The 17,330-nt window shown below is 41.1% G+C and overlaps 1 protein-coding gene across 1 annotated transcript in view; it reads right to left on the bottom strand.

Annotated features, from left to right (window-relative positions):
* Window positions 1-554: 554 nt before the first annotated feature.
* The window catches only part of LOC101632737 (leucine-rich repeat-containing protein 37A-like), a 40,592-nt gene continuing 23,816 nt past the window's right edge, over window positions 555-17,330 (bottom strand). The window contains exons 8-17 of the mRNA XM_012726026.1: window positions 13,771-13,842; window positions 13,147-13,221; window positions 11,466-11,584; window positions 9,274-9,551; window positions 7,762-9,009; window positions 7,262-7,366; window positions 1,923-1,975; window positions 959-1,013; window positions 735-877; window positions 555-648 (exon numbers count right to left, since the gene is read on the bottom strand). Of these exons, the coding sequence (XP_012581480.1) occupies window positions 555-648; window positions 735-877; window positions 959-1,013; window positions 1,923-1,975; window positions 7,262-7,366; window positions 7,762-9,009; window positions 9,274-9,551; window positions 11,466-11,584; window positions 13,147-13,221; window positions 13,771-13,842 (2,242 nt within the window). The remainder of the gene's footprint in view (window positions 649-734; window positions 878-958; window positions 1,014-1,922; window positions 1,976-7,261; window positions 7,367-7,761; window positions 9,010-9,273; window positions 9,552-11,465; window positions 11,585-13,146; window positions 13,222-13,770; window positions 13,843-17,330) is intronic.

Raw genomic sequence — 17,330 nt, 5'->3', positions numbered from 1 at the left:
GAGGTCACATTTGTGCATGAGCTCAAGAGTGTCTGGGGACAGGACAAGCCTCCTCCACCCACTCCCCCACTCCCCCCGCCCCGCAATGGGAGTGTGGGTTTAGTGATCCAATGTTCTGGCAAATCCAAAGCCCCTACAAGAGGGGCCAGAAGTGGAGGACCCTCTGTGGGCAGGAGGTCCAGTATGTGTGAGTAACTAGTACTCGGTGAGCCAGGGAGAACAGGCTGTTACCTAACAGCCTCACCCCTTGGGGATTCGTTTTCCAGTTCTCGGGGCCTGGCTACACTGGGGCCTGAGGCAGAGGCCCCCAGGTTGCCTTGGGTGAAAGGGCTGGCGCCTGGAGGATTCCAGCTCCTGCTCTGCTTTCCTTGCCTCTGGCCCTTGTTATTGGTATGTAACTGTTCAAGTATTTACATTTTCAGTCCTTACCACGTGGCTGGAATTGGCTATGAATTTATATTTTTTAATATGATAAAAATAAGTATTTTATAAGCAATGCTGTGAAGTCAGTATTTGAAAATAAAATTTGCAGGTGGCCTGAGGCAGGATGGGGTTCACTCTGTGGCGGTCTCCTGAGCTGCCTCACTCTCCTCACCCGCCTCTTCGGTAGATTCTTCAGTTTTCTCTGTTGGAGTGTCACGGATCTCCCTGGAAGAAGAAGGATAATGCCGACAGTTAAACTTCTCATCACTGCTCACTTCAGACCAACCTGTTAAACTGTCCTAATCACTTACCCCGCATCCTTTTTGAAGATCTCATCCTCGTCAGAAGAGTCCTTGTCATGTAGCTTCTGTGCCATGTTTTTCTTGCGTGTGGCATTAAGGGGTCTGTACATGTCCCTAAGCCAGAGTGGCCGCCTTCTCCAGAAAAAGCCCTCCTAGGGAGTAGAAAGGGACATGTTAATTTTGCATGTCCTCTGCTTTCTCTAGCCAACAGCACTTCATTTCCACGAAGCTACCTGTGTCTCAGTTTCCGACAAACATCTCCTTTGCAGCAGAAATCCAAAGAAGCCCCTTGGGAAAGAATACACAGAGTTTTAGCGATTCATGCCACTGTCCATGTTCCCACATGAGTCCCTCTGGATGCAGTGGGTACCTCGGTCAGAATGACAAGGAGCAAAGCCACCACAGACCTGGGATCTTGAAAATAGTTCCATGCATGCTGGACATCCAGGAGTTCTTTATGTCCCCAGTGTCCTGGGGGAGACTGTGTGTGGTTGCATGCAATACAGGCAGGATTTCTAGCCCCACTCACCAAGAGCACTCCTGCAGCGAACAAACTGCACTACTGCACTGGCCTAAAGTACTAGACTCCCGGGCACTTTTTACTAAGCCCCTCTGGCTTTGTGGCACAGGCAGTGTGTGCTGGAAGGAAGTCGTTTCTATTGCCCTAGCGTTTATCTTCTACGTTGACTCCCACCAGGTAAATCCCTGAGCCCAACCGGCAGTCATGTAGCTCACTAGCTCACACTGCAGGCTGAGTGTGAAAGTCAGTTTAAAGGTCCCAAACACAGTCAAACACAAAGCATTCTTTTTGACTATGAGTAGAAGAGGAAAAAAATCAGAGTGTATTACCATTGTGTTTTACAAACGACCTATGTCTATAAAACATGTATGTCCTGAATTGAGACTTAAAATGTAGCTCGCAGCCCACCACTCGCTGGGACAGGAACAACTCAAACCCTCCCCCCCCACCCCCTCCGTGCTCGTCCCTGACGGGCTGGCGCAGCGGGTGCCTCTGTGCAGCCCCACCCAACTCTGCTGGCCAGCGGCTAGTCTTGCTGACTCTGGTCAGCACATTCGGATAACTAAGTGTTCTTCCTGTCTTTGCTGGGCTCCTCATTCTAAAATGAGGCTCAAACAAGTACATTTTAATCTCTAGCTCTAAAATTCTATTTTGAAAATTGCCAGGCCAGTATTTACCTTGATCTTCCTTCCTTATCTTCTCTCTCTGATGCTGTTCTATGAGAATAAATCTGTTTTGGAAGAAAATGTGATCATGATTATCTACTACCACGACCATTACCTCTAAAATCTTTCTTATTCCTTCTGGGTCTTATTTACCCACTGAGATGATAACTTTTTTGAGAGCAGGGGCATTTTCTCCTCTGATTTTTCTGTTAGTACCTAACTTAGGATCTTGCATGCAGATACCAAATACATTTTATTGATTGTTACAACATTCAATATGTAGTTCCAAATAAGATTTATAGAATAAAGCTACACCTAAAACATAAACAGCATCATTTTTTTTAAGTCAAGAACTAAAGTAGGATGCCCACTGTTACTGCTATTTGTCACTGTTGAGGAAACAATCAATATAATAAGAAAAATGAATTATTAGAAAGGAAGAAACAACATACTTCCATATGAAATAATGGGTAACTTAAAAAAACCAAAAGAATCAACTAAAATTCTATTGGAAGTAATAGGAAAAGTTTACCAAATGTAAAATCAAGAAATCAACGTACAAATCCCATAGCTTTTCTACATATATTATGAAGAACTAATTAAAAAACTAGAAGTGGGCCCTTCCTGGTGGCGCAGTGGGTTAAAGCACAACACTGGAAAGCTTAAGCCACTTCCGCATGAGTTCCATTCCCGCCTGCCCCTGAGGTGACCACATGGCGTGGCAGACCTCTCCTGACCTGCCCGCTGCTCCCCTCAGCAGTGTACTTCATTGATCTGCCTGTTCTGCTCCCTGCTCTATCTCTGGTGAATCCGCTCACCCTCCGCATCTCTGGCCTGTACTCCAGTTCTATATGAATAAATAAATAAATCTTTAAAAAAATAATAATAATAAATAAAATAAAATAAAAAACTAGAAGTACCCCACTTACAATACGAATAAAATATGCATAAAATATGAAGAATGAACATAACAAAATGTAAGAACTTTGATTAAATATTTAAAACTTTAATTTTTAATGTTAATATAATTTTTAATGTAACATTAAAACTCATGTAAAAGAAAAAATGAGCCTTAAGGAAAGACAAATGTTTCTGTTTACAGAAACAAGGGAAATATGTGCAGTAAAGCAAACCAGAATGGACACATGTTGGACTTTACAGAGTGGACAATTTGACAAAACAAAACACACAAATTAGAGGATGGGCCCTCCCTAGTGGTGCAACAGGTTAAAGCACAGCACTATGAAATTATCACAGCCACTGCAGCACAAGTTCAATCCCCAGTCAGGGAGCTGACCCACATGGCACAGCAGACTTCTCCCGACCCTCCCACTGTTCCCCTCAGCAGTGTACTTCATCAGTCTTCCTGTTCTACTCCCCACTCTGTCTCTGGTGAATCTTCTCACCCCTGTACCTCTGACCTGTACTGCAGTTCTGTATTCACAAATAAATAAATCTTTAAGAAAAAAAAAACTAGAGGAACTGACAAATGAAGTGAGGCTTCTGAGGTTTAGAGGGAGAAGAAGAGAGAAGTGGTTAAGGAGGTTTAAGGGATGGAAAAAATTATAAACCTGCAAATTGGATGAGATAATATTCAAATCCCAAGGTAAGGACTTTTGTTTTCTTTTGTTTTTAAAATTCATCAACTAACATTCGGTAGTGAAAATATGCAAGAATCGCCATGAAATGTATGAAAAAGAAGGTCAATGGCCCTCCCTGGTGGCACAGCGGGTTAAAGCACTGCACTGAGAAGCTAAAGCCGCTTCCGCATGAGTTCGATTCCCGCCTGCCCCTGAGGTGACCACATGGCGCGGCAGACCTCTCCTGACCCGCCCGCTGTTCCCCTCAGCAGTGTGCTTTGTCGATCTGCCTGTTCTGCTCCCCACTCTGTCTCTGGTGAAGCCTCTCACCGCCCCTGAGCCTCTGGCCTGTACCCCAATTCTGTATGTACAAATAAATAAATCTTAAAAAAAAAGAAGATCAAAGAGCAGTAGCTTACCCTAGTAGATAGTCAAGTATGTCCTAAAGCAGCTGGCATTTAGCCGTGTGGTACTGGCACTGGTAATAGGGAAAGATGACTGGATCAAGAATCCAGATACACAGTAGTTCACATCAGTGAAGAAAGAATGAATCATACAATAAAAAGATTTTAAAACAACTGGATGGATGTTTGTGTGTGTGTGGCGGGGGAGGGGGGGAACTAGAAACCAAATTTTAGATGGATCAAAAAGTATTAACAGGTGTTATAAAAGTACTAGAAGAAAATACCAGACTATTTTTATGCCATGAGGTGACAAAGGACTTCATAAGCCACACAGAGAGGGCTGGCAGGTGAGGGGACCGTCTGTCAGCACGCCGCCTCCTCGCCACAGCTCTTACACTCCCCCCGCAGTATTTTTTTCTTCTTTGATTTATAAAGTTCTCTTTATTTCACATGTCAATCCTTTCCATGGTTTTCATCAGATTTCAAATACTTCTGAGTGTTCTGGTCTTTAAGGAGCCGAAACAGTGCAGTAGAATAAGGAACATAGGCTTTACAGTCAGCAGAAACTGTCTTCTCCTGGCTTTGCCTCAGGGGCTCAAGGTGATCTCCATATATGGAAAAGGGCTGCTAATACTCTCCTCACAGAGTGGCAGGATTCTATCAGACAGCATATGGGCCAATGTAGGTTTTCCAATATATGGAAAACTGTCCCACACTTGGCATAAATCAGTGCTGTTTGCTACTGGTGTCAATTCTATCAAAGGCTTCTGCCTGTGATTGTCAGGCATAGTTAAAATACTGGGAAATACATTTTTTATGTGTACAGCTGATTAAGGTGAGAAATAGGTGTCTGTTCGAATAGTTAGGCAGCTGTTGTATTACTATTTATTCATTTTCTTCCACATGAATGGTTAGGATATTAAAAGGTGACATTTCAAAGTCTTAGGAATACATGGGGTCTGTCTGCTACTGGATTTGTACGCTACTTCAAATAAATATTAGATTGCATAATGCCTCATCTCTTCCTTGAACACTATTATTGTCTATTCCAGTCACCTTTCCCTGTCACTGCATTATTGTCTACTACACCCAGTAGTAGGCTGGGTGTAGAAAGTTGATCATCTAAATGGAACGAGGACATAATGAAACACAGAAACACAAATGCAAGGGAATTACAAAGGAAGCAGTATGGAGTTCACAGAAGTCATGAAAAGTGATTTGCCACCTGGAGAGGCTGAGGGTACTCTGGCCAACTGCCAGTGACTGTCTTCCCAGAGGCCTTGGCTGTATTGACCCATGCTAGTCCCCAGCCTCCTAAACTCAGAAATCAGACTTTCCTCACTGAGAGAGAACTCATTTCTCCCTCTGAGGGCAGTCTCACATTATCAGTGCCATAGACTTAACCAAAATCAGAATGCCAGGACATCTGTTCTACGCAACCAGGAACTACCTTTTGTAGAGACAGGCCTCCATGGCACCCAACAGAAGGCTAGTTGGTGAAAACAGAGTAAGAGCAAGGGGCATCAGCTGCATCCAGGATTTAATGGGAAGGACTGAGGTAGCAGGATATCCAGCCCTCTCCCCCAGAGGAATACCCTGGTTAGTGGGCCCAACTCCACGTCCGCTTCCTGAGACGCTGCTCCATTTCTGAGCAATGCCAGGATGGCACCACCCATGTTTATCTCTTCTTCACCTTTTCTACACTTTTACTAACTTCCAGCCACTAGACCCGTTTCTCTTTGGCAGTTAACACAACCAGTCAGGCTCCAGTCAGGTTTTACTCAAGTCCGACAATGGAACAGGTCCATACACATCTCTGCTCTGCTCTATGGTGTGTTAACCCTGGTGTTTCTCTTGAAGAGCTACATTTAAAAAATCTAATTACAAGATTTTAAGCATTCAGGGGGAGGGGATGAATCATGATAACTTCATGAAACGCTGGCGAAATGAACAGTAAGGACTAGGACCAGAAAGGCTGGCGAGCCAGGGAAAGCTTTGTGAAGAAAGGTTTGGAGTTTGGAGAGACTCACAGGCCTTCCATAGGCAGAGGGGAATAAGGGAACTTTAGGCAAAGGCAGAGATAAAAGCAGGGATGGGCTTGGCGTGACTAAGGTATGGTGAGGAGCCTTTGGTGGAATGGAGGGCTGCCGTGAAAGCAAAAAGATAAGGAAAATCAGGTTGGGTTGGTAGATTCAAGATTGTCAGCTATGAAAGCAGTCTTTGAGTGTTAGCATCTGCCTGCTGGGAAAAGCATCTAACCATTATGCAACAGAATGGAAGATAAGCAGGCAAGTTCCAGGAGGCTACTGTAAACATGACATACTTTAATTTGATGTAAAGTTTTAGCTGTAGTATTTTATTATTTCTTTTTAAGATTTACTTATTTATGCATACAGAACTGGGCCAGAGGTACAGGGGTGGTGAGAGGATTCACCAGAGACAGAGTGGGGAGCAGAATAGGCAGATTGATGAAGTACACTGCTGAGGGGAGCTGTGGGTGGGTCAGGAGAGGTCTGCCGTGCCACGTGGGTCACCTTCAGGCCAGGATAGAATTTGCATTGAAGTGGCTGTGGCCAGCTTGCAGTGCTGTGTCCTAACCTGTTGCACCACCAGGGAGGGCCTTATTATTTAAGATTTTTTTATTTGTGCATACAAGAACTGGGGTACAGGCCAGAGGTGCAGGGGATGAGAGGCTTGACCAGAGACAGAGTCTGGGACAGAACAGGCAGACTGACTGAAATACACTGCTGAGGGGAAGCAGCGCAGGAGAGGTCTTTTGCACCATGTGGGTCACCTCCCTGGCCCAGGATTGAGCTTGTAATGTGGATCACACCAGGGAGGATCCATTAACTGTAGTATTTTAACTGACGGTGATTTAAGACAACCATCTTACACGCTGGAGAAGAAAGCTGCTAACTGAACGTACAGGATGGTGCTTTTCTTTTAGCCACGCCCTTTCTCCCAGAGTGACTTACAGCTCCATGTGAGGGTGGGAATTATTTATCTTTCATCGGTTCAGCCACCAAGGAAAGAAACCATGGTAGAGTGACAACACGAGTGGTCATTACTTTAAGTACTGACATACTTTTGAATTTAAGAAATTTAATATGTCAACCCTAACATTCTTAAATTCAACTTCTCAAAATAGTATAATGGCTTGTTATCTTGGTTTCAATTCCAGAGACGACCTGCATTGAGGAGATCCTGTGCATGTATTTTGCAATAAAAAGAACAACGTATAGCTCAGACCTTGTGACTGGAAATATCAGGTAATAGTAGGAGGGAAAATGATTTTGTTTGTGGGTTATGAAACTCTGCTGTCAAAATACATTATATTTTGGAAACCTGAATTAATTGTTGTTCTTACCTCAATGAGACAGAAGATTACAATCAAAATCATTACTACGATAGTCACAGATATTGCCAAGATGAGTTTGTTGTTATAGCCATAACCTGGGACTTCTTTTGTGAGCTAGAAAAAAAAAAATGTTTTTAAACAAAGAGAGGGAATGAGTGAAAGCCAGCTATATATTTAAAGCTATTCAAGAACATCTAACTATCCTTAAAGGGCTCTAAAGCCTCATTCTCCCAGGTGAGTAGCTATATGTTCTTAAGAGAATGCATCAAATCTAATGTGTTGTGTAATCTTACCACTAGCATTTTCTTCCACAGTTCATCAAGTTTGTGTTAGACCCCCTTTCTCATCTAAACTGAGGAGAGTGGGAGGTCAGTGTCCTTGCCAAAGTGACATGGCCAACACCTGGAACAGACTAGGAGCCCCTGGCCTTTCTGCCTGGATGCCTGAAGTGGGCATGACCCAAACCCATTAAAAGCCCAGGCCCCATATGTTTTTGGAGTTGTCCTCACCTCACTTGACTTTTGCTCTTTCTGTTCACTCTGAATTTCTGTGCTCTCATTGATGTAGTTCTCATTTTTCCATTGGTCTGTATCCCATTCTGCCTTGGACACCTTTACTTCTTGCTGCTCACTCAGCAGCTTCATCAGGAGACCTGTCCTGGAGATGAGCTTGGCACAGGCCAGTTGCACTTGGGTCTCAGAACAGTCCATTTTCAAAGTCCGGATAACATGAGCAATGAGCCTTCTCACGTCATTGTTGGGGATGAGGGACCGTAACTGCTGGTTTAGTTGAATTTCAAACTGATCACCGGGTGAGGAAAACGGCAAAAATGTGGAACTTGTAGGCCTGCCAGGTAAGTCAGTGCCCACGTCGTGGTATTCCCACTGTGTTTCATTCGTTTGTTTAACAGTTGGCATAAAATTATCTGCAGTCACAGCAGAATCTGAAGAGGAAAAATTCTTATCGGCATTGATTTCAGGGCTAATTTCTTTAGGCATAGCAGTGTTTTCTGCAGAAATATTTTCTTCAAAAATATTTTCTTCAGTACTGTTTTCCCCAGTACTGTTTTCTATGGGAGGTTCTGGAAGAGTAAACAAGTCTGCGAAAGGATTTTCCTGAGAATTCAGTTCTCCTGAGGAGGAGAAATCCTCCCGCGAGGGGGAATTTATGAGGCGCCTCACTGCAGCAAATGGAGGCCTGTTTGCAAGCATTGGCCTGTTGGACGACGTTTCCTTTCTGAATTTTTGATTCCCGTTGGTCTTGGGGGTTCTGTGGACTACTTGAGGTCGAGGTCTATGAAAGCGGTGTTTTTTCCTGGGACGTGATGGTTTAGAGGTCTTCATATTTCTGACTCTAGCGTCCGCATTCTCGAGAACATAAAGAGTGTAGCTTAAGTCTTTAGACTTATTTTTCGTCTCGGGTAAGGGCTGGGGAAGAGCGGAGTCTGAAGAGCTCCCCAAGGAGTGTTTCAGGGAAGAAGCGACTGCTGCCTCACGCTCCTCTGCGCGCGAGGGCTCCGTGGGAAAGGCGTTTCCCGCCAACAGCCTGGGCCTGCGCAGCGCGCGCAGCTGCTCCGGCTGCCTTGCGGCGGGTCTTCTGAGTCGCCTTCCTTTGGCGGCCACGGTCTCCACAAACTTCTGTTTCCTCTTGCCGCCCTTAGCCCCTGCGTCCTTGAAGTGCCTCTTGTGTAGGCCCCTCAGCCTCTTAAGGACCTTGTTGACTCTCAGCCGCCTTTTCTTTTTAGCCTTGGCCTTTTTCTGTGGTTGGGCAGTTTTTAATTTCTTTGGAAAGATTTGGCGTTTAAATTTGGGACCTAAAAGACTAGAACGAATCAGCATTGCTGTTCTTTCTTTCTTCTTAACCTCATCAATTTTTTCTTGGATTTCTGCATCTAACAAATTTTCCAGAAAATAAAGTTTCTGCAATTTCTTCTTGTAAGTTGAATTGTTAGATTCAGTTTTGAGAGAAGGGTTCCCTGTGGCGTTTTTCAAAAGACCCAGAGGCTTATCTCCATACTTTACATTTGAAAAAAGAAGTTTAATGAATGGTAATAATGTTGATTCTACATCTTCTAGGTTTCCCTCTGAGAAATAAGGCAGTATGTAATTTAGTGCACTAATAACATCACTTTCATCATTAAAGTCTAGCTGCTCATTCATGAAGCCTGAAAAATTGATGCCATTTATGTCTGAGGATGGCTTTTCTGGCTCAATAGTCAGCTCAGTGCTGGTGTTCTTCTTCCGAGCTTGTAAGACCTTCATGAATGAGCCTTCGGAATTCCCGATGGATGCTTCTTCATCTGTCAAAAAAGAAGAGACCGCCTTTGATAATGAAAAGACTGAGAGGACAGCATTCTGTTGGTACATGGTGGCACATCCCCGTTGAATAAATTAGGTATCAGCAAACATTTCAGTGTCAATTAGAGGAGAAAAATAAACCAAACTTCAACTGACTAGTGGCAATAAACAAAAGAGAAGCTTATCTTTTGAAAAAGTGAAGATCTCAGAACACTACCTAGATGAAACACAGTAACTATGTTTAGTATTATTCCACTGGTCTCCTAGAGACATGTGCCCAAGATTCAAGAAAATACAAGGCTTTTGATGTTATTAGCACACTAAATTACATACTGCCTTATTTCTCAGAGGGAAACCTAAAAGATGGAGAATCAAGGAGACACAATCCCCAGCTTGGTTAGCATCTCTGTCGATCTCCTGCTATATCACACTCATCTAGCCCTTCCTGTCCTGCCTCAGATGCAGAGGAGATGAGACCTCTCCCCCACTGCTGCAGTGTACACCTGTTCTTGGTGCAACCACAGCTGGCCATGATGACACCCACGAACAGCCCTTATCCAGACAGGCCCTTTTCCACCTACCCACTGATTTCTTGGCTCGGGCCCCAGCCCCACATATCCCAGGCTCTGTAACAGGAAGTGGATATAGTAAAACAACAACACTATGTTCACCCTGTCTTTACTGAAATCTAGGCAGGCATCTGGGTAGAGATCAAGGGATTTGCCAGCTTGGATATGCATGTTGGAGTATTTGTTAAATCTATGAAATAATAGCTGAGGTCCTAAGATGCAGAAGGGAAAAAGCAACGTATGTCACATCCTTACTTTGCTTTCATTTCATTTGTTTTCTGATATTTTTATCTTTACATTCGCAATTTCTGGTCTTTTTTCCAGAAGAATTAAAAGTACTTTTAGTGGTGATGAGGGTCAGAAGAGGAGGTCAGGGTAGTGAGATAGGAGGAGCATGGAGATTTCTTAAGAAAGTAAAAGTGGAAGCTGCTGGGAGTGACCCAGCAGAACCTCTGACAGATATTTGCCCAAGGAATATGAAAACACTAAATGTGAAAAAGATTTAGGCATGCCTCTGTTTATGGAAGCACTGCCCACTTTGCTAAATCATGGAAGCAGCTCAAGTGTCCATTCATTAAAAACTAGACAAAGAAGTTGTGATATATATTCTCAATGGAACACTACTCAGATGTTCAGAAATATTAAATAGTACCTTCAGTGTCACATGGATTAACTATGTGAAAGAAGTCAGAAAGTGAGATACTGATTTCACTTATCTATGGAATACAAATAAGCAAAAAACATATACTGGTAAAATATGGCGAACACAAACTTAAACTTAAGTGAAAAAAATTTCTGGTCCCCAAAGGGGATGGTGGGAGGAGAGAAGAGGTAGTGGGAGGAAGGAGTAGGGCCCTGGCGTAGGAGAGGAGGTGGGGGTGGGGGAAGCATGTGTACACTGAGGGAGAAAACATGTAACCCTGAAGTCATATACACGTGTAAGTGACTAACAAATTAAAAACATTCTTAATTGAAAAAAGCAGTAGCACTTAAATTATTTTATAAAATTGCGAAAACAAACACAATAAATGAAAATTTACCTTTCTACTACAAGGCAAAGGGCATTTGAGACCTACTACATATAAAATAAGTTTATAAACTGAGGTACTGCATAGGAGTGAGTTCCCATCTGAGGGCAAAGCACTGAGCCACATGTGAATAACATGTGACCCTAAGGTTCACCCCTCCCTCCATCCTCATGTAGTGGAGGCTGACTTCCCACGAGGGCGTAGTTCTCAGAAATTTAGGGAGCTGAACTCTGACTGAATAAAAATTACACAACTATATTACTAGCTAAAATTTTAAACAAGTAAAATAAAAGCTGATCATCAGGCAATCGGGACTCACCACAACGTGTGGTGTTTGTCAGACATTCGCTATCACAGTGCAGCTTGACTGTCTTGCAGACCACCTCAATGGTATTTTTAAATTGACAGAGACAGCAGGCCAGACGACTTGGTAAAATTCTGTAAGTGGAAACATATGTAGTAAAATTAGTGGTAAAGAAGTTACTCACCTAGGTAGAAAGGGCAGGTCAAAGCCAATACAGGGGTGTCTCAGAAGGAATTCTTGGGGCGTCTACCCAAAGAGCTGGGTAGGGCCCAGCTTACCAACTGTTGCTTTTAAACAGTGTAAAATTATAGAGGACAGAGTTGGCCAATAGACGGGAAGGCGGCAGTGGGTGTAAAGTACGCCTCAGATAAACGTAGTAGGAGTGACAATGGATAATACGGATTGCAGTTTCATTCAGAAATGTCTCCTCCCAACCTGAAAGCCTAACTTGGGTTGAGAGGACTCAGCAAGACAGCAGACTTCTAAGAAGAGCTAAAGTCCCCAGCATCTACAGTTCGCTTCTCAATTCCTACTTGTGAGTGGTAAGTATATATACTAAGAATTATTTTAGGCATAAAAGCAGCTTGATTTAACCCACATCATGTAGCTAAGCAATAACAAAGTCAAGATTGGTCAAAACTGGACAATTTAAAAAATCAAAACAATTAAAAATGGATTTGAATACACTTAATAAAAAAGATATTTGCTCAAATGAATAGACACTAAGCATTGTCAACTGCTAGAGAAATACAAGTTAAAACCACAATGAGACACGCCCACCCACCGGTTAACAGGCTAAAAATGTTTGTTACAAACGTCAGCAGCGGGTAAGAACATGGAGCAAGCCAGCGCATACGCCGCTGCCGAGCGTGCAGCCTCTCGAAAGCAGTCTGGTGGTGTATTAAAGAGCTGATCTACAACTAGAAATGTCCATTTGGTTGTGCCTCTTATGTGTAACAGTTATTAATGATTGTTGTCTATTAGTTACTGTTTTTAGGATTCTAATGTTTTGAGGTTCTTCCAAAACTTTCAGCCCTTTATGACTCTTTTCTAGAACAAAAAAGTTCTTTATGTTCTTAGCATATGATGTAGCAAGCCCACCCTTAGGTATTTACCCAAGGAAATGAAAACATGATCACGTGAAGATGTGCATGTCAGTGTTTTTAGCAGCTTTATTCAGAGTAGCCCCCAAACTAGAAGCAACTCAGATGTTCATAAAATGATGAGTGCATAAACACGTTGGTATAGTAACATAACTAGAGCACTACTTAGCAATAAAAAGGAGTGAACTGCACAGAGGGGCAACAGGAAGGAAGAATCTCCAAAGGATTATGCTAAATGAAATAAACAAAACACAAGCGGTACCTACTGTATTAACACAGCCATAAGACATTCTGGGAAAGGCAAAGCCATAAGGACAAAAATCAGTTTGGTGTCTGCCAGGGGCTGCTTGACCATAGGATCAGGTTGACCATAAAGGGTCATGAAGAGATCTTTTTGGGGTGATAGAAGTGTCCTGTATCTCAAAGTGGTGGTAGTTACTTAACTATATGTTTCTCAGAAGCCACTTTACTATTACACTTAGAGAGAGTGAATTTTACTGCCTGAGAACTCTACTTCAATAAACCTATGAAAATAATGAAAGAAACCTAAAATAACAACTAAGTAAAAATAAATGTGAGGAAAGTCAACTTACAGTTTTTCCAACTCAAGGGTCATCATGAGGATGCTCTCAATTGTTCCAAGTGACACTTGTGTTGTTCCCATATCTCTGAGGAACGAAGTCAAACATTCATGATATGAAGCCAAATACAAAATCACTCTGCTTAACGAGATACTTAATGACATGACTAATTCAATTCCGGCTTCTCTGTAAAGCCAGATCTCAGAGTTTATTTGCCATAGGTAATAATTACAGAGCGCTCCTAATGAAAAAAAATTATTTTCATCAGGTTGAATTTCATCAACTTTTCTTTGTATTGGATAGTGTAACCTTATTTTTTAAACACTGTCCTATTTTTTGTTTTCAACTATATCTGCCTTCTGCCTCTCCTATTTTCTTTAAACACTAATACATAACTTTTTTCCTCTTTGCTTTCTGGGGAAAATGGTATTTCTAAATGTTCCCTATCTATATGTTTTCTCCAGCACATTGCTCTCCTCCTCTGCTGGCTGTCTTACCCATATACATTCTTTTAAAATCCTTTCTAGCTTGTATGGCAGTAACTCTTATTTCGATAACTCAATTAAAAATTTTTTTTACAAAAGTAAAAAAGAACAGAAATAATCTCATGAGACATGAGGTTGTTACAATACTTACAAATATTTCAATGCTGGCAATTTAAAAAGAAACGAATCTTCAACAGTTGTCAGAGGATTACGACTGAGAATTCTAAAAAATACAATGAAATTAAATTTACTTGTATTTTCAAAAATCACTATGAAAGTTTACATATATATCTATACACACACACACACATTTGGTATGAACCTTGAAGTTAAAAACCTCATTTTCTGTGTTTACCTATAAGTCACACTTAGAATGTGTAAAGCACTCTTCCTATGGAAATTTAGATGATAAAGTGGAGAAAGAAAGAAAAAGAGAGAAAAGTGAACAGCACAGAATAAATATGCCAAAAAACTTCTCAATTTGAAAATCTTAGTGACTATGCTAGTAGAAGTCCTTACTGTAAGGAAATAATATTTCTAGTGTTTTCCATAACTGAAAGTGCTTTTCTTTAATCTTTAAGACGTTAAACAACTTAGAACTTTAATCTACCCAGGTGGATTAAAAATAGCCCTAATTCCCTGGTTTTGGAGCCAAAGAAGGGCTGAGTCTCAGAGGAAGTGGTGACAGCACCCCTCATTGTACACTCCCCTGTGCACGCTTGCAAGGAGATAGAACCCCTGCCTGCTGCTGGCCTTCTGGACTGTCAGCTCCTGGAGGGCAGGACCATATTTTATTTCATCCTGTCTGACATAAATACCTGCTATTTATTAGGCATTTAAGAAATGATTGTTGAACAACCAAATAACATTGTTTACATAACAATAAAATGAACAAATTAATTTTTGACACCAATTTTTATTCCAAAATGCTGGAAAAGATTTTCTTCTCAATTCTTTAAAACAAATAAGAAAAAAAAATTGCCAAAGCAAAACAGGAAGAAAGGAGAGAAATCTGGCTTTAGCTTAAGTCAAGAATCATGAAGTATACTTTTGCAGAATATTACAAAGATAATTATCACAATAGCTATTGGGTTGCCAGGAATCTGTGATCAGCATTTCACATTTAATCTTCACAATAACCTTTTGTGGTAGACATTATTAATACTCCATTTTACAATTGAGGAAACTGAGGCACAGAGAGGTTCTATAACTTGTCCTAGATTGTCTAGTTTGTAAGAGGCAGCGCTGAATTTAAAGTCAGTTCTGACTCCAAAGCCAGAATGAATAAAGGAGGTTTAAAACAACTGTTACTTTAAACTTCATTTCTGAGAGCACTAAATAAATAACCTTTTCAAAGTTCATCTATCCATTCTGAGAGAAGCTCTAAGAATTACACTTTCTCTTGTATTTATTTTCCTTAATCATCTCTCATGATCAAGTATTTAGTTATCCTCTATTGTCACTGAGACTAGAAATTTAAAACCATGTTTAGATGAGTTAATAAAAATGGCAGAATAAGGATATCTGAAAATTTAGTGGCCCCCCCCCCAATAAAATCAACAACAAAATACTGGCAAAATTATCATGGTCTACTATTTCAGAACTCTGGAAATTCTGCAACACTGGTAATTGTAAGAACAGTGAAATGTATCTTTAACTTATCCTATGCCATTATCCTTTATTCCAGCGATAGACTGGAAAAAAACAGCCCGCACTCAGATACCAGAGGAGCAAAATGGAGCTCCTCAAAGCTTCATTCCTGAAGAACTGCCACTGTTTTACTTGTCTGGTGGTTCCCAGTAAGACCTTACTTGAAGATCTAACTCGACTGAGAGATGCCCAGAGTTGAAAACTTCTCCTCAGGGGCCATTTTTGGAAAACAATCATGGATAAATGTTTTTACATGGGTAACAACTGGGACAAAAAATAGCCTAGCCAAAAGCTTAAAAGTAAAGGTTGAGGCATGTCCATAAAGACTTTGCAATGTTCCAAAATATTCTTGGGAAACTGAAAGGCCACAAGATATGTTCTCGGGAATATAGAAATAAAACATTAGCACCAATAAATGAGTTGGTAGAAGACCAATATGTAATAATTAGTTGGATTATTGCCTATTAGCAAAGGGTAATTAAAAAACAAAATTAAAATATTCTATGGGTAATAGCATAAAAATGCTTAGGAAAAATTTAACCAAAGTGTAAGACTCACATACTATAAAGCACCTTGAAAGAAAATAAAGATCTAAACAAATGTAAAGACATGTCCTGTTAATGATCAGAGTAATATTGTTAAGATGGTACTACTTCCCAAATTGATTTATAGTTTCAGCACAATACCCACTAAAATTCCAGTTAACTTCTTTCCAGAAATTGACAAGCTAAATCCTATGGCAACTCAACTCACAATTCTAAAATTCATTTGACAATTCGAAGGACCCAGATTAGTTAAAACGATCTTGATAAAGAAAAACAAACTTACTTGTCCTGCTTTAAAGCCTAACTTAAAGCTACAGCAATCACAGGATGGTCCTGGCTTACGGATAGATATAAATCAGTGGGACAGAATTGACAGTCCAGAAATAAGCATGTTTAAAGGTCTACTGGTATCAGCAAAGGTGGTGTCAGGTCAAGTCAATGTGACAACTATCCATCCACATGCAAAATAACAAAGTTGGACTCTACATTTCATGCCATACTTCTAAAATTCAGGGGTAAATCTATAAGACTTTGGATTGAGGAACAGTTTAGGTACAGTACCGAAAAGATACAGAACCAAAGGAAAAATAAATCAAACTTCCTAAAAATTTAAAACTTTTTGCTTCAAAGTTCACTATCAAGAATGTGAATGACAACTCACAGTATGGGAACAGATATTTTCAAATTATCTGCCTGGAATATCCATAATAAATAAAGAACTGTTACAATTCCATGAAAAGCTAAACACAACCAGCTTTTTTATGGCAAATGATTTGGAGACATTTCTCTACAGAGCACATGAACAGCTATTCTGTGTCTTAAGTCACTAGGAAATGCAAGCCGAAGTCACCACGAGATACCACTTTACACACACTGAGATGGCTGTACTCAGGCAGCAAACAAATACTGTGATGAGAATCTGAAGACATTAGGACCTTCGTATACTGTTGGCAGAATTGTACAAATAAAAAGGTTTGCTGTAGAAAACAGTTTGGGAGTTCCTCAAAAATTTCAACACAAAGTTACCACATAACCCAGCAATTCTACACCCAGGTGTGCATTGTGCATGAATGTTCACAGCAGCATCAGTTCTGGTAGTGAGCAATTGAAAACTACTCAAATGCCTGTTAAGTGATGGATGGACAAAAAAGGTGTGGTCTGCCACGCCATGTGGATCCCCTCCGTGGCAGGCTGGGGATCGAACTCATGGGGAAGTGGCTTAAGCTTCTTAGTGCAGTGCTTTAACCCGCAGTTAAATTCATGGAATCATAATAGTTCTTTATTTATTCTGGATATTCCAGGCAGATAATTTGAAAATATCTGTTCCCAAACTGTGAGTTGTTAAATACAATGGACTATTGCTTAAGCCTTAAAAAGAAGTGAAGTACTACTGTTAAAAGAAATACAAGAAGACACCATGAAATGGAAAGACATCCTCTGCTCATGGATTGGGAGAATTAACATCATCAAAATGGCCATCCTGCCAAAAGCAATATACAGATTTAATGCCATCCCC

This window comes from Condylura cristata, unplaced genomic scaffold, assembly GCF_000260355.1.
Source record: "Condylura cristata isolate star-nosed mole 26May11 unplaced genomic scaffold, ConCri1.0 scaffold00017, whole genome shotgun sequence".
Taxonomy (NCBI): domain Eukaryota; kingdom Metazoa; phylum Chordata; class Mammalia; order Eulipotyphla; family Talpidae; genus Condylura; species Condylura cristata.
The sequence above is the reverse complement of the archived record's forward strand: the minus strand, read 5'-3'. Positions and strand labels throughout refer to the sequence as shown.